This window comes from Leptodactylus fuscus, chromosome 5 (genome assembly GCF_031893055.1).
Source record: "Leptodactylus fuscus isolate aLepFus1 chromosome 5, aLepFus1.hap2, whole genome shotgun sequence".
Lineage (NCBI taxonomy): Eukaryota > Metazoa > Chordata > Amphibia > Anura > Leptodactylidae > Leptodactylus > Leptodactylus fuscus.
This window is the reverse complement of record NC_134269.1, coordinates 85,088,855-85,114,077: the sequence shown is the minus strand read 5'-3', so window position 1 is coordinate 85,114,077 and position 25,223 is coordinate 85,088,855. Positions and strand designations below refer to the sequence as shown.

Here is a 25,223-nt window from a genome sequence, read left to right as displayed (position 1 = left end):
TTTAAACAAACGTCTGTGTGCCAGATTTACCTGCCTGAACACATGATGGGAAAGGGACTCCTAGTATTATAGTTCTCTATGCTGCTAGGAGTTCTCACCTTCCCGCCATACACTGTTCTGTAGTGATCATAGTACTGAACATTGTTTCGCTGGGAGGCAGGAATGCCTAGCAGCATAGAGAACTATAATACTAGGAGTTCCTCTCCTGGTGTGTTCAGGCGGGAAAATTCGGTGTATACACAGTCTGATTTTCAAAGGTAAAACGAGGTCATGTGATGTGATTGTAGCCTTATATATTTCTATTCCATTTTCTGACCATTTGTCTGTTTTTAATGTCTTTCTGTAATTCCTTTGTCATCCATTTTTAGGTGTAATCAATTTTTCTTAAATTTTCCATAAAAGAACAGCTTAAGTGCACAATACAGAATGCAAACAATGGTGAAAACATCATGATAACACTTGTGCAAATGGAAGTATGAGTCCAAAACAGGTAAAGGAAGAGTAAAACAGAGGTAAGAGAAGGGGGGAAGAGGGAGACAGAAGGACGCTGGGAATCATACAGACATTGAGGGGGAAACAAGAGGAAGAGATAAGGACGGGGGGGGGGGGTCATCCATTTTTAACTGTCGTTTAAAAGTAAAAAAAAAAAAAAAGTTGAACTTCACCATTCTATTTTTTATTTTTATTTTTGGACCTAACTTACTGGTCTATTTTTAATTGCCAGGGAATAGATACATCAGCTAAAAAAAAATTAGCATTAAAAACTGATCGATTGACTTGTATCGGGTTTGCCAGACTGGAAAAGCAAAGCACTGTGCAAGTAATTCTCTATGGCTTTGTTCACACAAGGAAGTCGAAAGGTTATGTTTTAAAAGCTGTAACAACGCATTTTTCTCATTATGAACTAAAAAATATCACTGCAGTTTAGGGTGGCCATTCACACTAGATAGTGGATTGAAAAATGTGTAGATAAGATTAGCCTGAATCACATTCACTTTGCAGGTCCTGTAACGCCAGTGCCCCATATTTGGCCATGGCATAAACACTGTGAAAAAACTGTGGCGTCTTACAGTCCCTGTAAAATGGATCCCATCCACACATTGGGAAAAAACACATACAGAGGAAGCGCTGCGATTTCAAAGACATTGTGGTTTTGGAAATTGTAGCACGTTGATTATACCTTCGGAAACACCGATAGTTCCCTTATAGGTACAATGGAAGCTGAAAGTACATAGAGGAAACCTCTGCGGACTTTCTGTGAAAAATGATGCAGGAAAAACCACAATGAATTGCCGCCATGGTTTTTCCTGCAGCGCTTTTTTGCCGTGGCCCGCTACAGTGGTCTTAGCCTCACCTGTACAACATCGAGAAGCAATAAGAAAATGTCTGCTGGTAATAAAGAAAGAGGGGAAAGAATAAATGGGTGACCTCACTCTCTAGCGGCAGATGTTGCTATTCACTATGTTTTTTCTCACTGCCAATATGACTACGGGAAGAAGGTCTGAGACAAGACAAATAGGATCAGTAAAGCTAAGAGAGAGATTTCCAGGAAAGAGTGAGCGGAAGGTGCAGTTCAGCCGTCATTATGTTCATGTATTCCTAGTTGTGCTTTGCTATATTTCTTTACCTGATCTATAATGTTGGCACTAAAGATGGCTTCCTCCATGTGCCGCTCATCTGATTTGATGACAGACTTAATACTATTGACAACATGTTGCACTTCTGGAGACAGATGACAATTTGAATGTTCCAGGAATTTTGCCACTAAAATCTTTGTGTCTTTGTATGTTTTCAGGTCCACCAGAGAGTTGGGCCTCTCTTTAGAGATGTTTTTTAGGGCCTTGGGCTTAATTCGATGACTCCCTTTCTTGTTGTCTTTTTGTCTTCCCAATAAAAAATGGTTTGCCGTCTCCTGGCAGGCTGAGGCAGTCATGTGCGAATACAAGCTAGGAGCTGCAAAGAGAGAGAGTGGGAAAAGGTAAACAGTCGAACAGATTGAAACATGATATGAAGACTAAATTGTCTGACTGGATAAAAAGCATAATCAACCATCAAGATGCAAAGCATAAATAATTAATAAATCAAACTCTCCCCAGTGAGTATTTAGGCGATTAGGAATATTCTGTGCACGTTCTAAATAAATGTATTCTGGTTCAGTCATGCACGCTGCTGTACTGTATAATCCATCTGGAAGCAAATCATAAGGCAGCGGACGACATATGATTTGTAAGTAGCTCAAATTTTGCCATTTGTTACTTAAATCTGAACATGCTCAAGTGTCATAAAGTGTTTCCTTTTTTCTTATTTTTAGCAAAAAACTGTAGAAATAAAATGAATTTACCAAACTATTTATCCTCAATGCTTACCCCATTTGGTGTATGGAGCACAACACACACACACACACCTGGGGAAAGACATAACAGAGATGACATCATAAGAAGGGCTCTTCATGTTATGGCTGGCGGCTGGAGGGGATTTATTAAGCAAAATGTGCCAGAATTCTGATATACTTTGCACCAAAGAAACTGACGAGCATGCTGTGCACCACATTTATCGAGGGTCTTAACCAAAAAAGGAGAGGGCCTCATGGGTAAGGGCCATGACCTAAGTTGTGCCTCTGTGCACCACAAATGCTCCAAGAACTTTTAAGTCTACTAATAGTAGGTGCAAACTTAGACTAGAAAACAGATTTATCAAACAATATCAGACACTTTGATAAATCTGGTACAGTTTAAGAGGGCGTTCACACTACCGCTGCTGTCCGCCCCTGGGTTTACATCCTAAACCCTGTGGGAAACTGGACAGGGGATGGTTTGCCGGCAGTCTGCTTTAAAACTCATTCATTTTTATGGGTTTTTAAAAGTAACCATCGGTGTCCGTATGCAGCTTCTCCACCTGGAAACCGTTATTTTTGCACTTACACAAACTCCTGCATGTACGTCTTTGTGTCCGTGCAAAAAAAAAACGAAACGGTTTTCAGGTGGAGAGGCCGCATACGGACACCGGCGGTCACCTTTAAAAAAAACAATACAAATGAATGGGTTTTAAAGCTGACAGCCGGCAAGCTGTCCCTTGTCTAATTTCCCTGGAGTTTAGGGTAGAAACCCCTGGATGGACAGTGGTGGTAGTGTGATCGCCTTCTAAGACTGTCTAGTCTAAGTTTGCACTGTCTATTAGAGAGGATTTAAACTCTCAAGTTTTGTTTAAGGAAAATGTTTGGTTTTGTACCGTGTTAGCCAGCGGGTAGGAAATATAAAAACAAAAAACTTGAGAGTCTTCAGTAGTTGATACCTTTTTTAATGGCGAACTAATAATGATGACAGATTACAACGTTTCGAAGCTCTCGGCTTCTTCTTCAGGTATATCTAAAAACAATTTCTGATGGCTGCATATTTATGTACATAGGACTAGAATTCTAGTAGGGTGGCTGGAAGAAGGTTATTGGTTATACAACTAAACAATTCAATAGTTTGTGATGTTCTTATCAGTTCAGAGTGTCTTTTATGGCTGTTTCAGTTCAGTTATTTCTGTAGGATGCCATGAACCCATGTGACAGATTCATCCAATTCTCGAGAGTGTTAAATAAGGTCATCAGCTTGTACCTATAAATCTGTCTCTGTTTCCTTGATTTAAAATTCCCTCTTAAAACCAAAATTTTCATGTCGTTGGTGATATTATGATTTTCACTGCTGAAATGTTTAGACACGGGAAGGTCCACTCTTTGTTCTCTAATTGTATGGCGATGTGCATTCATCCTCATTCTGAACTTCTGACCGGTCTCTTCAACATTTCAGAGGAACTATTGGTGCATATTATTAAATACACTAAATTGGGTGTGTTACAGGTGAACGTACCTGGGATTTTATATTCCCTGTTAGAATTTGGTATCTCTATTTTGTCAGCGGTCAGTGTGTGAGGGCATTAAAAAAGTTATCAACTACTGAAGACTCAAGTTTTTGTTTTTAAGTAGTTTTGTTTAGTTTCGCATTTGGTTTATATATATATATATATATATATATATATATATATATATATATATATATATATATATATATATATATATACACTCACCGGCCACTTTATTAGGTACACCATGCTAGTAACGGGTTGGACCCCCTTTTGCCTTCAGAACTGCCTCAATTCTTCGTGGCATAGATTCAACAAGGTGCTGGAAGCATTCCTCAGAGATTTTGGTCCATATTGACATGATGGCATCACACAGTTGCCGCAGATTTGTCGGCTGCACATCCATGATGCGAATCTCCCGTTCCACCACATCCCAAAGATGCTCTATTGGATTGAGATCTGGTGACTGTGGAGGCCATTGGAGTACAGTGAACTCATTGTCATGTTCAAGAAACCAGTCTGAGATGATTCCAGCTTTATGACATGGCATTGCATTATCCTGCTGAAAGTAACCATCAGATGTTGGGTACATTGTGGTCATAAAGGAATGGACATGGTCAGCAACAATACTCAGGTAGGCTTTGGCGTTGCAACGATGCTCAGTTGGTACCAAGGGGCCCAAAGAGTGCCAAGAAAATATTCCCCACCCCATGACACCACCACCACCAGCCTGAACCGTTGATACAAGGCAGGATGGATCCATGCTTTCATGGTGTTGACGCCAAATTCTGACCCTACCATCCGAATGTCGCAGCAGAAATCGAGACTCATCAGACCAGGCAACGTTTTTCCAATCTTCAATTGTCCAATTTCGATGAGCTTGTGCAAATTGTAGCCTCAGTTTCCTGTTCTTAGCTGAAAGGAGTGGCACCCGGTGTGGTCTTCTGCTGCTGTAGCCCATCTGCCTCAAAGTTCGACGTACTGTGCGTTCAGAGATGCTCTTCTGGCTACCTTGGTTGTAACGGGTGGCTATTTGAGTCACTGTTGCCTTTCTATCAGCTCAAACCAGTCTGGCCATTCTCCTCTGACCTCTGGCATCAACAACGCATTTCCGTCCACAGAACTGCCGCTCACTGGATGTTTTTTCTTTTTCGGACCATTCTCTGTAAACCCTAGAGATGGTTGTGCGTGAAAATCCCAGTAGATCAGCAGTTTCTGAAATACTCAGACCAGCCCTTCTGGCACCAACAACCATGCCACGTTCAAAGGCACTCAAATCACCTTTCTTCCCCATACTGATGCTCGGTTTGAACTGCAGGAGATTGTCTTGACCATGTCTACATGCCTAAATGCACTGAGTTGCCGCCATGTGATTGGCTGATTAGAAATTAAGTGTTAACGAGCAGTTGGACAGGTGTACCTAATAAAGTGGCCGGTGAGTGTATATATAGTTATTTATTTTATTCTATTTTATGAGTAACAATGATTCCTTCCTCCATAACACATCTTAGTTGAAATCTATTCCTTGGGTGCATATATCAGGTTTTCTACTGCAAGAGTAAATGATTGTTTATATAGCTGATGTGCATATAAGAGCAATGCTGCCCCTACAGAAGAGTGTAATAATATACAGCACAGCATCATTTTTTGTGAGGAACACAACATGTTATGTTAACAATATTTTGAGTAAATCAGTCTTGTAATACACTCATTTCCATTAATAATTTGCTGATCATGGGGAATCCGTCATAAAACAAGGCACTGAGAACTGACTGCTGAAGTCTAATAAACGGCTCATCAGTTTCAGTGTTTATGTGGTATATGTAAGAGAGAATAAAATATTTGACTATTCTATTCTATCCTATCCATCAATCTATCGATCCACTTACCTACCTACGTTATCCTTCTCTCTTATTGCCACCACCCCATGCAGTTCATATTCCCATACCTGCCTGTCATGTTTCTGGACGGGATTATTGTAGTCATTTATGTTCTTAGCGGGAACACAGATGTTTTGAGACATATTGTCATTATTGCTGCATAAAGTCTGAAAGCAGCGACTATGAATACATTTTCCATGTGTCAATGAAGCCAGTAGAAGCTGTTCTGGATAGTGTTCCCAATGAGACTCCCACTACAGTTCCTGCCAACCAGTGTGTAAAGAAGCGTTTATGGCACATAATGGAAAGTGAATGATTGCAAGAATCATTATAAAATAAATTATAGACAATAAAATGATATCAGTCTTGTAATAAATAATATATATATGAATATTTTGTATTGTAATTTTTTAAAAACAAGTTTTCATTATTAATATACATTCATATTACCATACTACACTAACATTAGTATTGTGTCAGGAAGAAATAATAGTTTGCCATCTGCGCCCACAGCTGTGTTTCCATGGTATAATATTTTATAACTATTGCTTGTTTAGGTAAACCTGAGTTAAAAGTCCAATGCTAGAAAGAAATATTTTAAAATTAAGCAATTTTGCATTTTTTGCACGGTTTACCACTATATACCATAATACATGCAATTCTTCTCATTTAACCATTTAAGAGCTCATTGAAGAATCTGAACTATAACCTTTATTGTCAGAAATAGCAAAAATAAGGCAAAACTATCACTGTTAGCAAATCAATGTAATGTTTCATTTATTTCAGGTACCGAATAGGTTAGATTGGTGAATGTCCTTTTCGGGATTATGACAGGAATCTTTACCATACTACATTTTTCTGTATAATATTGATGTAAATACTATAACTTGAAAACACCATTGTATTTTGCATGGCCCCAAATACATGACCACGTATTATCACAGGCCAGAGGCAAAACTCAGAACAGGTCCTTTTCCTATCCTTTTTGTGGCCCGGGCTTCACTGAAGTAAATGACTAAGCATCATCCATGTGCCATCACTGCCGTTCATCCACCAACCTGGATTATCAATGTGGCCTAAGTCATATTCTTTCACAGAACCTACTTAGAAAGTGTCATATTGGAGGTGTAGGGATGTAACTTGAAGCTCCTGAGCCACCTACTTACCATGTGCCGTATATCAAACAGACTCTTCATATGTGGTGTTTTCAGATCCCCTCATTATGATCTTAATGCAAGTGCTGTCTACGTACCGCTATATACGTGAGTCTGGACTAGGAACATAACAAATGTGGTTACAACCAGGACAGAGGTGTAGGGGAACCTGCACTACTTCTACAGATACCAGCAGTAACAAGATGTTGAGAAATTCATGGTGCTCCTATTGGTTCCAAGTAGAGATGAGCGAACAGTGTTCTATCGAACACATGTTCGATCGGATATCAGGGTGTTCGCCATGTTCGAATCGAATCGAACACCGCGTGGTAAAGTGCGCCAAAATTCGATTCCCCTCCCACCTTCCCTGGCGCCTTTTTTGCACCAATAACAGCGCAGGGGAGGTGGGACAGGAACTACGACACTGGGGGCATTGAAAAAAATTGGAAAAAGTCATTGGCTGCCGAAATCAGGTGACCTCCATTTTAGACGAATAGTGGATTTCAAATCCGGGTCATATGAGAATGTGAACTTTGTGACTATGAGACAGGGATAGCTGTACAGGCAGGGATAGCTAGGGATAACCTTTATTTAGGGGGGAATGTTATTAAAAATAACTTTTTGGGGCTCTATCGGGTGTGTAATTGTGATTTTTGTGAGATAAACTTTTTCCCATAGGGATGCATTGGCCAGCGCTGATTGGCCGAATTCCGTACTCTGGCCAATCAGTGCTGGCCAATGCATTCTATTAGCTTGATGAAGCAGAGTGTGCACAAGGGTTCAAGCGCACCCTCGGCTCTGATGTAGCAGAGCTGAGGCTGCACAAGGGTTCAAGCGCACCCTCGGCTCTGATGTAGGAGAGCCGAGGGTGCACTTGAACCCTTGTGCACCCTCGGCTCTGCTACATCAGAGCCGAGGGTGCGCTTGAACCCTTGTGCACACTCTGCTTCATCAAGCTAATAGAATGCATTGGCCAGCGCTGATTGGCCAATGCATTCTATTAGCCCGATGAAGTAGAGCTGAATGTGTGTGCTAAGCACACACATTCAGCTCTACTTCATCGGGCTAATAGAATGCATTGGCCAGCGCTGATTGGCCAGAGTACGGAATTCGGCCAATCAGCGCTGGCTCTGCTGGAGGAGGCGGAGTCTAAGATCGCTCCACACCAGTCTCCATTCAGGTCCGACCTTAGACTCCGCCTCCTCCAGCAGAGCCAGCGCTGATTGGCCGAATTCCGTACTCTGGCCAATCAGCACTGGCTAATGCATTGTATTGGCGTGATGAAGCAGTGCTGAATGTGTGTGCTTAACACACACATTCAGCTCTACTTCATCGGGCTAATAGAATGCATTGGCCAATCAGCGCTGGCCAATGCATTCTATTAGCGTGAACTGAGTTTGCACAGGGGTTCTAGTGCACCCTCGGCTCTGCTACATCAGATTGCTACATCTGATGTAGCAGTGCCGAGTGTGCATCAGATGTGTAGTTGAGCAAAACTGACTCAGCACTGCTAAGTCTCTGCATTCGCATAGGAATGCATTGGCCAGCCTTCGGCCAATCAGCGCTGGCTCTGCCGGAGGAGGCGGAGTCTAAGGTCGGACCTGAATGGAGACTGGTGTGGAGCGATCTTAGACTCCGCCTCCTCCAGCAGAGCCAGCGCTGATTGGTCGAGTTCCGTACTCTGGCCAATCAGCACTGGCCAATGCATTTCTATGGGGAAAAGTTAGCTTGCGAAAATCGCAAACTGACAGGGATTTCCATGAAATAAAGTGACTTTTATGCCCCCAGACATGCTTCCCCTGCTGTCCCAGTGTCATTCCAGGGTGTTGGTATCATTTCCTGGGGTGTCATAGTGGACTTGGTGACCCTCCAGACACGAATTTGGGTTTCCCCCTTAACGAGTTTATGTTCCCCATAGACTATAATGGGGTTCGAAACCCATTCGAACACTCGAACAGTGAGCGGCTGTTCGAATCGAATTTCGAACCTCGAACATTTTAGTGTTCGCTCATCTCTAGTTCCAAGGTGTTCTGATAGGGTTTCACCCTTTTCACCCTTTCAAAGTTTGTTTTTATTCCATGCCATTCCATCATAAAATATGCAATCCACAATAGGTGAAACGTTTTTTGGCTGTTTCTTATGAGCCTACATCAGACTGGCTTTCCGTAGGAAAGAGGAAACCAAAGATAAGGGCAGAGCTACAGTAGAAATGAGTGATAACATCTATCACTTAGGCAGAATTATCTCTTCAGTAATATTATCACTCACTAGTAGTACCTAAAGGCGTGTGGATAGATATAATATAACCACTTCAATATAGAGCCAAATCCAAGCCACCCATCTACTAAACAAGTAAGTGAAATATGATGTCACTCACAGCTACATAAACTTCAACCAGAGACCCACTCTTTAATATTTGTAAGGGCCCTGATTATGAGACGCTGAATTATTATTATAATTAGAGATGAGCGAACAATGTTCGATCGAGTACATGTTCGATCGGATATCAGGCTGTTCGAGATGTTCGATTCGAGTCGAACACCAGGTGGCAAACTCACTAAAAATTCAATTCCCCTCCCATCTTCCCTGGCGCTTTTTTTGCACCAATAACTGCGCAGGAGAGGTGGGACAGGAACTACGTCAACGGAGGCATTGAAAAAAAATCGGAAATAGTAATTGGCTGGCTAATTCAGGTGACCTCACACAGCTCTTTGGGGCTCTATCTGGTTGGGATCCCTGTCAGCTTGCGATATGCGCAAGCTGACTTTTTCCCATAGGAATGCATTGACCAGCGTTGATTGGCCGAATGCCATACAGAGTACATGGAATAAAAACAAACAGAGTATAGCATTTGGCCAATCAATGCTGGTTCTGCCGGAGTAGGCAGAGTCTAAGATCAGTCCACAGCAGTCTCCATTCTGGTCCAATCTTAGACTCCGCCTCCTCACAGACGAGCCTCTGGCAGAACCAGCATTGATTGGCCGAATGCTGTACTCTGTATCAATGAATTACTATGGGAAAAAGTCCGCTCCCGCATATCACAAGCTGACAGGGATCCCGACATAATACAGTGACTTGGGCATGTTAGATGCCCCCAGGCATGCTTCCCCTGCTGTCCTAGTTGCATTCTAGAGGTGTTGACATCATTTCCTGGGGTGTGATAGTGGACTTGGTGACCCTCCTGAGTCAAATAGTGGTTTCCCCCTAAACGAGCATTTATTCCCCATAGACTATAATGGGGTTCAATTTTCGATCGAACAGTTGAGTATTGAGCGGCTACTCAAATCGAACTTTGAACATTTCACTGTTCGCTCATCTCTAATTATAATCATTAATTATTATGATGGAACAGAAGAAAAGAATGTCTAACATTGTGCATGTAAACCTACAGTAACCTTATACTTGTTGTCAGGGGTGTAGTTTAGGGGTTGCAGACAAGTTACTACTTGGCCCTTGAGCCTGAGGGGGCCTTAAAGGTCCCTATGCTGCATAAAATTTACTACTATTCTAAATAACACATGGTCAGTAAGGGTCTCATTACAGGTTTTGGATTGGGGCCCAGGAGCTTCAGGTTATGTTGTGTGTGTGTGTGTATAGTATGAAAAAAAAGAAGTCACACTATGATTAAAGATGGACAGGATACAGTATTAAAAACATCACAAGGGGGCGGGGGGCCTGTCTGAATGGAGCACAAGTAGAATGTGTATATCTTATAGTTTTAGAAATAAATGGACTTTTAATTGCTGATATTGTTGCTGCCCAGGAGTGTCCATATATCATCATACATTGCTTATGCTTGGTATCGGCCTAGTTCTTATACCTCGGCCTAGTGCGTATCTTCATGCGCGGAATACTTACACAACTGTTAACACTAAACTACATGGACTTTATTTTCTGTGTGTGTAGTGTATAGATTTTTTGTATGTAGATCTATATGTGTAGAACATATGTTGTGTGTATATACAGCATATGTATTGTATTAAATACAATACTGCATAATATACTTCATATGTACTGCATATGTATTGTATACAGGATTGGGGGAGCCTTGTACAGAGTTCATTCTGGGGCCCATTAGGAATCTTGTTTCCCCATTGCCTTGAACTAAAAGAAAATGCAGATCTAGAATTATCAGAAGTCATTTTGTCAGAATGACCCTTGAATTTAATACTGAGATGTATTATTGTGATTGGGAAGCAGATCAGGACGTGCACTATATTGTTTCCTCATCCTGATGTATTCTTCATGTATCCACATGGAGCTGAGGTGAATGACCTTTGGGTCTCTTATTGTACACTGGAGGCTCCGTGGTATTATAGGCTACTATTAGGACTGCGGAGACGTTAGCTGGTTCGTTACGGATATAAGACCATAATAAACTAAAAAACAATAAATAACATCTGTATCCGATGTTAGAGGTGGTAGATCACAAGTAAAGGTCATGACAAATTACCTCCATATAGCAAAACATATCAGTTCAATATTAAGAGACTTGTGCCAAAAATACAACCAATGGAATCTTTACGTTCTGTTTGGGAAAGAATGATAATACAATAAAATTTACATTAATATTAGTAATGCTTTTATTGTAGGGAATCTGTGGTTTCTGCTAGCCAGCTGTGATCCAGAAGCTATCCTCCCGGAGAAAGCCTTTACCTGCTGTGTCTTTCATTATATTTAAGAATACTATTTGCCTTGGCAAATGGGTAATTGATTCCCCCAGTAGTAATTAATGTAATTGCTATTGATTTAAGGAGCTCTCCACCACAAATCCCCTTTGAGAGGGAAGAATCACTGAAACACTTTCTGTCTCTCTCAATTTGGTTCAGGGCGAGCCGAGCCATTGCATTGATGTATGTGCTCCATTTGCAATACAACCATCCTTTATAAATGCTCAGACAGAACGAATCTTAAATCATCTTTGAGATACGGTTGCATATTAACACAAACAAAGGCAGCCAAAGAGATTTACGACATGGTGGGCTAGCAAATCTTTCCAAAGTATTGACACTCTTCCTATCTCCAAATTGCCAGCATTAGATATATTGCACAAGCCTAACAAATTGAATCACCAAAATCATACAGTTGTATTCTACAATATAAGGGTACGTCTGGATGGAACATACAATAGATCCTGCAAGAGAAAATTGGAAGAGAACGGCTGCCACAGATGCAAAATTAGTGCAAAGAGAGAACATATATTACAACAAGCGAAGATGTGACTCCTCTATTACAACGATGCTAATATTCTAACTGTGATCATATATCATTAGTTCTGGATGTATTATGAAGGGCCAAATGCACACGCCAGCTGTGTTTTGTCAGTTCTTCTCTTTCATCCATAGCTCAGTCTCTCATCCGCTTGCAATTTTAGCCATCAAATGCATATAATACCAGTGATCAGTAAATGTTAGCTCTTGTCTCGGTGAGTAGTGCGAGACAGATAATGATCCTTAATGATAGGAGTGCATAATAATTTTTGGCTATACTCCCAGTCATACTGTATTTTATGGTGCGACTGTCTTTCTGATAATAAGCCATCAATTGTATACAAGTATATTGTAATCCAAACTAATAGGGAATTATAGATTGGATCGGCCCTTTTGTTAAATTTATAATACATTGCCAAATGTCATAACATTAAACCAAAATATAAGATAAATCAATGTATGTGCAAATGAAATTCTCTGTAACAATCTTTCTAGCCCATACTAGTCTAAAGGTGGCCATAAACTTTAGATAACATTTGTTCTACCAAGGGCTATTTCTCCCAGCACCCCCCTCTATAACATGCTTTGCCAAGTGTGCATGTATTCCTGACTCTACCCTTCTTTTCTTGACAGGTTGTTACGGTTCTGTGTGTGTATATATATATATATATATATATATATATATATATATATATATATATATATAATATTTTAAACCCTTAACGACCGGCCCATAGGGAATCTACGTCGGCACTTGCAGGTCCTTCCTGACTGCCCTATAGGAAAACTATGTCGGGCAGTCAGGGAAGGATTCCCTGTAAGTGCCGACATAATTGGATGGGATTTTAGCTGTATCTAACAGCTAAGACCCCATTCCATAACCCCCCATCGGAGGGGTCTCCGATCGGGGGTTTTTAACCCCTTCAGTTCCGTGATCAAACATGATCACGGAACTGAAGCGGTTCCGTGACGGTGCCGGCTGAATCGGCACCCCCCGCGGCGAGATCGAGGGGTGCCGATGTCTCTAACATGGAGCCTGGGGTCTGGCCAGTGACCCCAAGCTCCAAGAGACCCCCAATACCTGGTTGATCCTGCCCGGGGAAGAGGAAGTCAGACGCAGGCAGCCCCTGCGTCTGACTTCCTCCAGACGCTGCAAGACACTGACAGCTGTGTCTTGCAGCGTCTAATAGAGAATTAGTGATGCTTTTATCAAAGCATCACTAATCCAAGTGTCCTAAAGGGACACATGACAAAGTAAGAGAAAAAAAGTGAAAAAGAAATAAATAAAGTGTCTGATAAAAATTAATAAACTTATAAAGCCCCAAAATTCCCTTTTTTCTATAGAAAATGAATTATATTAAAAAAACCCTAAAAGTTAATAAAAACAATACATATTTGGTATTGTCGCGTCCGTAACAATCTGAACAATAAAACTGCAACAATATTTAATGTATACGGTGAACGTCGGAAAAAAAACCCGGAAAAAACCCGCCGGAAGTAGTGATTTTTCGCCATCTCACCTTACAAAATATGCTATAAAAAGTGATCAAAAAGTCATAATCACCGCATAATAGTACCAATAAAAAGCGCACATTGTCCCGCAAAAAATAAGCCCTCAACCAACACTGTCAACCAAAAAATAAAAATGTTACGCCTCTCAGAAGATGGTGATACAAAAAACATTGATTTATGTCCCCAAATGTGTTTTTATTCTACAGAATTAGTATCGCATTAAAAAATAACATAAATGAGGTATCGCCGTAACCGTACCGACCCGCAGAATAAAGGACACATGTTACTTATACTGTACGCTGCATGGCGAAAAATTTAAAAGGTAGAATGCAATGCTAGAATTTATTTTTCTTTAGAAAATCCAGCAAAAAAGAGTTAATAAAATGTATTCAATAAGTTGTAGGCACCCAAACATGGTGTCATTACAAAATACATCTCATCCCGCAAACAACAAGCCCTTATATGGCCATGTAACCAGAAAAATAAAGAAAATATAGCATCTAGTAATGTGAAGACAAACAACCCCAAAATCGCCAAATCATTAGAACACAACTGGTTGCGGCAGGTAGGGAATATATAATCTGTGCGAGCGAATATCAGGGGACACCCCAGATTTAGAGCTTATGAGCGAAAAGACACCAGAAGTGCCCCCAAAGTGACCCCCAGAGTGACTCCCCCAATCATAGGAGCTACTGGGACATAGTAGGGAATTTGGTGTCTGCAATGTTCTTCGCACAGCTTATATATTCCCTCTTCGCCATCCGCTGTGCAGTCACGTCTGGGATACTAATACTCACTACACACCCTGATAAATTCTTTGAGGGGTGCAGTTTTCAAAATGGGGTCACTCCTTTGGGGAATCCAATTTTCTGGTACCTTACAGGCTCTACAAACATGACATGGCAGCCAGATACCAAACATTTGAATCTGTACTCCAAAAGCCTCATCGCGCTCCTTCCATTCTGCGCCCTGCTGTGCGCCCAAACTGCAGATTATGCCCCATGTATGACACATGTATGACACTGGTGTACCCGGGATAACGTACGTAATGTCATATGTGGGTATAAACTGATATTAGGGCACAGCCGGACACAGAAGGGAAGAAGGGTTATTGGGTTTTTGGAGCACAGACGGTTTGGTTTTTGGATGCCATGACACATTTGCAGAGCTGAAGCGCCAGTAAAGTGGAATCCCCTGATATGAGACCTTATTTTGGAAACTACACCCCTGAAGGATTTATCCAGGGGTACAGACAGCATTTTTAACCCCCAAATGTTGGTATAACTTATTATCCATAAATGAATACGCAGATGATTGTGAAAGGTGAAAATGACCATTTTTCCAGGAATCTGTCATTTCAGTGCATAATATATTGTGCCCACCTTGTATCAGAGATGAACGCTCTGAAAGCTGTTGTGCCCGGGATACCCGCTTACCAGTGTTTGGAGTGTGTATCTCTGCTGACATTAGTCGGGCACAACATATCAGATACTGAAATGGCGAATCCCTGGAAAACTTCATTTTTAACTTCTCATTATCAGCCGCAATTTCATTTCTGGAAACCAAATAAATGCAACACTCAAGGGTTAAAAATGCTCGCTACACCACTTGATAAATACCATCTGTGGGCTAGTGTCCAAAATGGCGTGACATGTCTGCGGATTCCACTTTATTGGTAATTCAGGGGCTTTGCAAAAGTGACGTCCAAAAACCAAACTGTGCTCCAAAAACCAAAATAGCGCTCCTTCCCTTCTGTGCCCGGCTGTGTCCAAACAGCCTTTCTATCCACATATGGCATTAAGTCCGTTATCCGGGGTACACCAATGTCATACATGTGGGCATACACCGCCATTTGGGTACACAGCAGGGCGCAGATGTGAAGGAGCGCTATGTGCTTTTGGAGTGCAGATTTAGATTGTTGGTGTTTGGACACCATGTCATATTTGCCGAGACCCTAAAATTTCCCCTACAAAATGGGGTCCCTTCTTGGCGAATTCCAGTTTACTGGCACCTCCAGGGCTCTGCAAAAACAACATGGCGCCCCAAAAGTCCCTCTAACTCTGTACCCCAATAGCTAAAAAGCGCAGTGCTCCTTCCCTTCTGCGCCCTGCTGTGTGCCCAAGCAGCAGTTTACACCCACATATATATTTTTCTGCCCCTCGGGATGGCCCCTTAATAGTTTTAGGAGTGTAGGTCTCTGACAACACAAAGTGGGTGCAACGTATTGGGCACCGAGATGGCAGATTTCTTTCAAAATTTCAATTTTCATTTTGTACATTAATTTTTGGGAAGCATTTTTAGGCTCAAAATGATAATACCCCTTGATACATTCCTTGATGGGTGTAGTTTTTAAAATGGGGTCACATCTGAGGACTTTCCATTGTATTGGTACTTTAGGGGTTCAGCTAATGCGACATGGAACCTGAAAACTAGTCCAGCAACATCTGCCCTCCAAAAGCCAAATAGCGCTCTTCCCATTCTAAGCCCCACCATGTCCCCATACAGCAGATTATGGCCACATATGGGGTATTGCCGTGTTCAGGAGAAATTGTGTAACAAACTGTGTGGGCTTTTTCTCTTTTAACCCCTTGTGAAAATGAAAACTTTGGGGATAAAGGGACATTTTAGTAATTTTTAACCTACACATCCCAAGTTTAGTAAAATCTGTGAAATGGCTATAGGGTCAAAATGCTCACTATACCCCTCAATGAATACCTTAAGGGGTCTAGTTTATAAAATGGGGTCATTTATGGGGGTTTTCAATTGTTTTGGTAACTCAAATCTTGTTTGAATGTGCAATGGGCCTGAAATATCTGCAAGCAAAATTTGTGTCTTGAAATCCAGTTGGTGCTCCCTTCTTTTTGGGCCCTACCGTGCATCCGTACATAGGATTAAGGCCACAAAGTGTACGTTTTTGAACACAGGAGAAATGGGGTCATCTATTTTGGGGTGTTTTTCTTCATTTTCATGTGTTATGTGCAAAAAAAACTGCCTATAAAATGACACTTGTGTAAAAAATATGATTTTTTTTTTTGTTTGACGCACATTTTCTCAAAACTTATGGGGTCAAAGTACTCTCTATACCCCTCAATAAATACCCTAAGGGGTCTAGTTTATAAAATGGGGTCATTTATGGGGGTTTTCAATTGCTTTGGTAACTCAAATCTTGTTTGCATGTGCAATGGGCCTAAAATATCTGCAAGCAAAATTTGTGTTTTGAAATCCAATTGGCCCTCCTTACCTCTTAGGCCCTACTATATGTGCTTACATAGGACTAAGGCCACAAAATGGACATATTTTAACACGGGAGAAGTGGGGTGATATATTTTGGGGTGTGTTTCTTCTTTTTGATGTGTTGTGTGCAAAAAAACTGGCTTTAAAATGACATATATTTGAAGAAAATGAAAATGTCATTTTTTTCATCATTTGTAATAATTCTTGCAAAACAATATTTATTTGATCAAAATACTCACTAAACCCCTCAAAGAATACCTGAAGGGGTCTAGTTTTCCAAATTGGGTCATTTAATGGGAGGTTCTGTCATTATTCCACCAATTCCTGTTTGCAAACAGAGCTTGGTACAGGAAAAAATGACAAACTCAAAATTTCCAAAATTTGCTTATAAACTTGATAAACTTGTAAATTGTCTAAGTTACTCAAATATGCTAAAATTATTTCAAATATGCTTGAAACACAAAAGGAACATTTGGAAGTATATAACTACTAACTTTTTTGCCCTGTATTATTGTGTATATGTGAGATATCGCAGCTAAAAATGGAAAACATTGAAAAATTTTCAAAATTTTCAGCATTTGCAAGTTTTTAAATAAATTTACGCAAGTTATATCAGTCTAATTTTACCTTCTCAGTAAAGTACAACATGTCACGAAAAAACAATATCAGAATCGCTTGGATGTGCTATACTGTTACAGAATTATTCACTGATAAAGTCACACAGGGCAAATTTCCAAAATTTGGCTTGGTCATTAAGGTCCAAAATAGGCTGGTCACTAAGGGGTTAAACAACAGAACCTCTAGTCTGCAAGACACTGCAGCGAGGTCCACAGGCGGCTGTATGTCTGAATAGTTCTCTACCAGTTAAACTGCATTGACAGATATGTGACGCGATACTTAATGTGAACAAGCTGCAAGAAATCCCTGCCAGTTAACCTCACTGGACAGGTGCACAGTACAGCTGAAAAGGCAAGGCTGCCAAGGGTTAACAGTCACCCCAGGTCAGCAACTAAACATGCTCCTGCAACAGCCAGGAGAGTAAAGGAAGATTGACAGTTAAAGAGGTTATCTAAGAGCCCAAACCTGCTGCAACTCTATGGGCTGGAACAATGTCTACTGCTCCTAACCCTGGTATAGAGCTGTCAGTTCAGGAATTACAGGGTACTAACTACAGAGCAGATAGAGGCTAGAGAAACCCGACACAGAGGCCTAGTCTGTACACCTGCCTGGAAACTGGGGCCTAGCCCTGAACTACTGTCATTTAACAAACTTCAAAGTGTGAGCGCCGGGTGGGCGTCGGCTCACACTATTTAAAGGCAAGTCCCCGCCCAATAGGGGCGGTGGTCATGACCTCACCGCTCATGCTCAGTAGGGACAAAATGGCACTTAGCTTGCGAGCGGCTCCAATAGGTCTGAGCATGCTCAGTAGGCCGAAAGCTGGACTTACACTCCAGGCACCTCACTATCTGCAGCCGAGGGTGAGAGTTAGATTGACCCGCAGGTGGCGCTGTGTGCTGAGCAAGAACCCTGCGGGACCCAATCCTAACACAAGTGTGGTCAGAAGAAAGGCAAGAGACAACCACACACATTAGACACCAGTGATATAGAAACATATGCTGGGATTGCGTACTTAGTCTCTGAACACTCTTTATTCGTATCTCATTTTTGCTGCTTTACAATTGTCAGATGGGGTTGTCTACACTTTGACCTCATGTTACTCTTGTATGTAGCTGGCCCTATTACAGAACCTCCTGATGCTCCGGTGGGCCAGTCTGGACCTGATGTTGGTTAACTTAGACAAAATTATATCTTTCAGCTGAAGATTTTGTTCAAGAAGGGTCATAGACATTTTTTGGGTTTAAAGTTTCCACTGATGGTTTCTTGGTTGTAGGAATTGTAGCTTGACAATGATGGGCTTCTGTTTAATATTATAACTGAGTATCAGCCATTATTTTATTGAATGTAATCTTATTTACTTGAGTTCCTGTCTGGTAGATCTGTACCAACACTATAGCAAAGCAACATTGCGCATGCAGCCCAATATCTTGTAATTTCCCCCCGAATGGACTACCGAACGCACTGCCAAGCGCTGTGCAGTGAAAGCACACGGACCCCTTAGATTATGATGGGGTATGTGTGCTTTCCACGCGCTGCCCACACAAATCATGCGGACAGGAAAGTAGATCACAATCTATTTTTCTGTCTGCATGTTCTGTGCGGGCAGCACGTGGAGAGCACACGGACCCCATTATAGCCTATGGGGTCCATGTGCTTTCACTGCACACCGCTTGCCGATGTGCTTGGTATTCCGTTCAGAAATGGGGTCCACATGTGAACTCCCCTGAACAGATTATCAAAGCAGATGTGAACAAGGCCTTAAGCTGAAATGCATTGTGGTGTTTTTTTCTGTAGCATTTTTCCTGGTGTTTTAATTGAGTTTTTCTCTCCAGACTTTCTGCCCATTTTATACATATAAGGAAACTGCCAGCATTTCTGAAAGTATAAATGACATGCCACAATTTTCAAAAAGGCATTTTTTTCCCTTCAATGTGGGGATGGGATTAGCCAGAATCCTATCCACTTTGCAGGTACTGTAAAATTCAGCGTTTTTGCTGTGGTGCTTTCGCAGTTGCAAAAGGTCTGTTTTTTCGCAACGTGAGGCTTTACCTCAAAAAGGTTTTCCAGCAGATGGCACTGGAGAAGTATCCGTATAAAACTGTACTGCAAATTAATTTCTGCACTTAATATATATATGCATTGTACTATTATCTGCTGCAGATTTATAGTGCAAAAATCTGCATGGAAAATCAGAATTCTGCTACCTTTGCATTCAATGTTAAGATATATACATGAGCTAGTTTGCTATAAAAAAAATGACTAGATCTTGCTGCACAACAGTCGTAGGAACCTTTCCTCATCATGACTTGATCATCTCCAGGATTTCCTCACAACTCCCTAGAGTTGGACATCATCTATCATGAAGAATAAGAGAAGCTCGGAAACAATTGCCAGGGTCTCCTGTGACATCCCTTCCTGCTGCTATCTTATAGAAATGTCATATTTATACCTATTTCAGATCCTTATATTAAATGATATTGTAAAACTCACAGTTCATTAATAATATGTATGAGAACTCTGTAAAGAAATATCCTACAGATTGCGCTGATGTGAGGTGAATAAATACGGTACACTGTAGATATTTTTGGAAAGAAAAAAGTAAATGCTTGAGTAGTTTCATAGGGCATACATCATGTGAGACTGCAGGATGATAAATGCTTCTGTCCTACTCTATTCCTGAGACTCTATTTTAAAGCTCTGAAAATCCAATTGGGTGATCTGTCAAGCTTTTAGTGTGACTGATTGTAGCGAAAAGACAAGCAACAAAGGAATCTCCTGTGCAATAGGGATTCCATGTCCTCACTAATGAAAATCTCCACAGTGACTGCAAAATGTCCGCAAGGGCACTAATCAAATTATTACATAAAAATAGGAGGACAAATGTCACTATCAGCCCAGTAATCCTCTCTCCGCTCTCAGACTTTCTGTTCTCCATAATTCTAATACTATTTGCACCTAACCATGACAATCATAAACTTAAGGAGTACTGAAATAGAAGGGAGATGTGCAATCTATACATCATTTCCCTGTGGAAGTATTCCATTATGAGCCTAGATTTCCCATTGTCCCTGTTGTATAACACAGATCTGTTACTCAGTTTCTTATGTCTTTGAGACAACAGAACCATGGTATACACTAAAAAGAACATTGGATTTAAAGAGAGCGAATAATTCCAGTGACTAAGGATGAAATATGTCACACAAAGGGTAACCAGAGGGTATCATGATTTCCACATAGCAATGATATTTATAAGAGGGAATGTATATATACAGTACAATATAATAAGGCACAACATTTAGGAGAGGGAATATAAATGATAATTGTCATAGGACACAATATTTAGGAGAGGGCATGTATATGAAAATTATCATAGTATGGAATATTTATAAGAGGAAAGGTATACAATAATTATCATAGGGCACTATTTAGGAGAGGGCATGTATATGAGAATTATCTTAGAGCACAATATTTAGGAGAAGGTATGTATATGATAACTGTTATAGGGAACAATATTTAGGAAAGTGCATTTATATTAAAATTATCATAGGGCACAATATTTATAAGAGGGAATGTATACAATAATTATCATAGGGCACAATATTTAGGAGAGGGCATGTATACGATAATTATCATAGGGCACAACATTTAGGAGAGGGCATGTATACAATAATTATCATAGGGCACAACATTTAGGAGAGGGCATGTATACGATAATTATCATAGGGCACAACATTTATAAGAAGGCATGTATACGATATTTATCACAAATAGAGATGAGCGAACACTAAAATGTTCGAGGTTCGAAATTCGATTCGAACAGCCGCTCACTGTTCGAGTGTTCGAATGGGTTTCGAACCCCATTATAGTCTATGGGGAACATAAACTCGTTAAGGGGGAAACCCAAATTCGTGTCTGGAGGGTCACCAAGTCCACTATGACACCCCAGGAAATGATACCAACACCCTGGAATGACACTGGGACAGCAGGGGAAGCATGTCTGGGGGCATAAAAGTCACTTTATTTCATGGAAATCCCTGTCAGTTTGCGATTTTCGCAAGCTAACTTTTCCCCATAGAAATGCATTGGCCAGTGCTGATTGGCCAGAGTACGGAACTCGACCAATCAGCGCTGGCTCTGCTGGAGGAGGCGGAGTCTAAGATAGCTCCACACCAGTCTCCATTCAGGTCCGACCTTAGACTCCGCCTCCTCCGGCAGAGCCAGCGCTGATTGGCCGAAGGCTGGCCAATGCATTCCTATGCGAATGCAGACTTAGCAGTGCTGAGTCAGTTTTGCTCAACTACACATCTGATGCACACTCGGCACTGCTACATCAGATGTAGCAATCTGATGTAGCAGAGCCGAGGGTGCACTAGAACCCCTGTGCAAACTCAGTTCACGCTAATAGAATGCATTGGCCAGCGCTGATTGGCCAATGCATTCTATTAGCCCGATGAAGTAGAGCTGAATGTGTGTGCTAAGCACACACATTCAGCACTGCTTCATCACGCCAATACAATGCATTAGCCAGTGCTGATTGGCCAGAGTACGGAATTCGGCCAATCAGCGCTGGCCAATGCATTCTATTAGCCCGATGAAGTAGAGCTGAATGTGTGTGCTAAGCACACACATTCAGCACTGCTTCATCAAGCCAATACAATGCATTAGCCAGTGCTGATTGGCCAGAGTACGGAATTCGGCCAATCAGCGCTGGCTCTGCTGGAGGAGGCGGAGTCTAAGATCGCTCCACACCAGTCTCCATTCAGGTCCGACCTTAGACTCCGCCTCCTCCGGCAGAGCCAGCGCTGATTGGCCGAAGGCTGGCCAATGCATTCCTATGCGAATGCAGACTTAGCAGTGCTGAGTCAGTTTTGCTCAACTACACATCTGATGCACACTCGGCACTGCTACATCAGATGTAGCAATCAGATGTAGCAGAGCCGAGGGTGCACTAGAACCCCTGTGCAAACTCAGTTCACGCTAATAGAATGCATTGGCCAGCGCTGATTGGCCAATGCATTCTATTAGCCCGATGAAGTAGAGCTGAATGTGTGTGCTAAGCACACACATTCAGCACTGCTTCATCAAGCCAATACAATGCATTAGCCAGTGCTGATTGGCCAGAGTACGGAATTCGGCCAATCAGCGCTGGCCAATGCATTCTATTAGCCCGATGAAGTAGAGCTGAATGTGTGTGCTAAGCACACACATTCAGCACTGCTTCATCAAGCCAATACAATGCATTAGCCAGTGCTGATTGGCCAGAGTACGGAATTCGGCCAATCAGCGCTGGCTCTGCTGGAGGAGGCGGAGTCTAAGATCGCTCCACACCAGTCTCCATTCAGGTCCGACCTTAGACTCCGCCTCCTCCGGCAGAGCCAGCGCTGATTGGCCGAAGGCTGGCCAATGCATTCCTATGCGAATGCAGACTTAGCAGTGCTGAGTCAGTTTTGCTCAACTACACATCTGATGCACACTCGGCACTGCTACATCAGATGTAGCAATCTGATGTAGCAGAGCCGAGGGTGCACTAGAACCCCTGTGCAAACTCAGTTCACGCTAATAGAATGCATTGGCCAGCGCTGATTGGCCAATGCATTCTATTAGCCCGATGAAGTAGAGCTGAATGTGTGTGCTAAGCACACACATTCAGCACTGCTTCATCAAGCCAATACAATGCATTAGCCAGTGCTGATTGGCCAGAGTACGGAATTCGGCCAATCAGCGCTGGCTCTGCTGGAGGAGGCGGAGTCTAAGGTCGGACCTGAATGGAGACTGGTGTGGAGCGATCTTAGACTCCGCCTCCTCCAGCAGAGCCAGCGCTGATTGGCCGAATTCCGTACTCTGGCCAATCAGCACTGGCTAATGCATTGTATTGGCGTGATGAAGCAGTGCTGAATGTGTGTGCTTAGCACACACATTCAGCTCTACTTCATCGGGCTAATAGAATGCATTGGCCAGCGCTGATTGGCCGAATTCCGTACTCTGGCCAATCAGTGCTGGCCAATGCATTCTATTAGCTTGATGAAGCAGAGTGTGCACAAGGGTTCAAGCGCACCCTCGGCTCTGATGTAGCAGAGCCGAGGCTGCACAAGGGTTCAAGCGCACCCTCGGCTCTGATGTAGGAGAGCCGAGGGTGCACTTGAACCCTTGTGCAGCCTCGGCTCTGCTACATCAGAGCCGAGGGTGCGCTTGAACCCTTGTGCACACTCTGCTTCATCAAGCTAATAGAATGCATTGGCCAGCGCTGATTGGCCAATGTATTCTATTAGCCTGATGAAGTAGAGCTGAATGTGTGTGCTAAGCACACACATTCAGCTCTACTTCATCGGGCTAATAGAATGCATTGGCCAGCGCTGATTGGCCAGAGTACGGAACTCGACCAATCAGCGCTGGCTCTGCTGGAGGAGGCGGAGTCTAAGATCGCTCCACACCAGTCTCCATTCAGGTCCGACCTTAGACTCCGCCTCCTCCAGCAGAGCCAGCGCTGATTGGCCGAATTCCGTACTCTGGCCAATCAGCACTGGCTAATGCATTGTATTGGCGTGATGAAGCAGTGCTGAATGTGTGTGCTTAGCACACACATTCAGCTCTACTTCATCGGGCTAATAGAATGCATTGGCCAATCAGCGCTGGCCAATGCATTCTATTAGCGTGAACTGAGTTTGCACAGGGGTTCTAGTGCACCCTCGGCTCTGCTACATCAGATTGCTACATCTGATGTAGCAGTGCCGAGTGTGCATCAGATGTGTAGTTGAGCAAAACTGACTCAGCACTGCTAAGTCTCTGCATTCGCATAGGAATGCATTGGCCAGCCTTCGGCCAATCAGCGCTGGCTCTGCCGGAGGAGGCGGAGTCTAAGGTCGGACCTGAATGGAGACTGGTGTGGAGCGATCTTAGACTCCGCCTCCTCCAGCAGAGCCAGCGCTGATTGGTCGAGTTCCGTACTCTGGCCAATCAGCGCTGGCCAATGCATTCTATTAGCCCGATGAAGTAGAGCTGAATGTGTGTGCTTAGCACACACATTCAGCTCTACTTCATCAGGCTAATAGAATACATTGGCCAATCAGCGCTGGCCAATGCATTCTATTAGCTTGATGAAGCAGAGTGTGCACAAGGGTTCAAGCGCACCCTCGGCTCTGATGTAGCAGAGCTGAGGGTGCACAAGGGTTCAAGTGCACCCTCGGCTCTCCTACATCAGAGCCGAGGGTGCGCTTGAACCCTTGTGCAGCCTCGGCTCTGCTACATCAGAGCCGAGGGTGCGCTTGAACCCTTGTGCACACTCTGCTTCATCAAGCTAATAGAATGCATTGGCCAGCACTGATTGGCCAGAGTACGGAATTCGGCCAATCAGCGCTGGCCAATGCATCCCTATGGGAAAAAGTTTATCTCACAAAAATCACAATTACACACCCGATAGAGCCCCAAAAAGTTATTTTTAATAACATTCCCCCCTAAATAAAGGTTATCCCTAGCTATCCCTGCCTGTACAGCTATCCCTGTCTCATAGTCACAAAGTTCACATTCTCATATGACCCGGATTTGAAATCCACTATTCGTCTAAAATGGAGGTCACCTGATTTCGGCAGCCAATGACTTTTTCCAATTTTTTTCAATGCCCCCAGTGTCGTAGTTCCTGTCCCACCTCCCCTGCGCTGTTATTGGTGCAAAAAAGGCGCCAGGGAAGGTGGGAGGGGAATCGAATTTTGGCGCACTTTACCACGTGGTGTTCGATTCGATTCGAACATGGCGAACACCCTGATATCCGATCG

At 42.5% G+C, this 25,223-nt stretch overlaps 1 protein-coding gene across 1 annotated transcript in view; it reads right to left on the bottom strand.

Annotated features, from left to right (window-relative positions):
* The window catches only part of ENTREP2 (endosomal transmembrane epsin interactor 2), a 638,923-nt gene that overhangs the window by 1,237 nt on the left and 612,463 nt on the right, over positions 1 to 25,223 (bottom strand). The window contains exon 10 of the mRNA XM_075273590.1: positions 1,628 to 1,953. Within this exon, the coding sequence (XP_075129691.1) occupies positions 1,628 to 1,953 (326 nt within the window). The remainder of the gene's footprint in view (positions 1 to 1,627; positions 1,954 to 25,223) is intronic.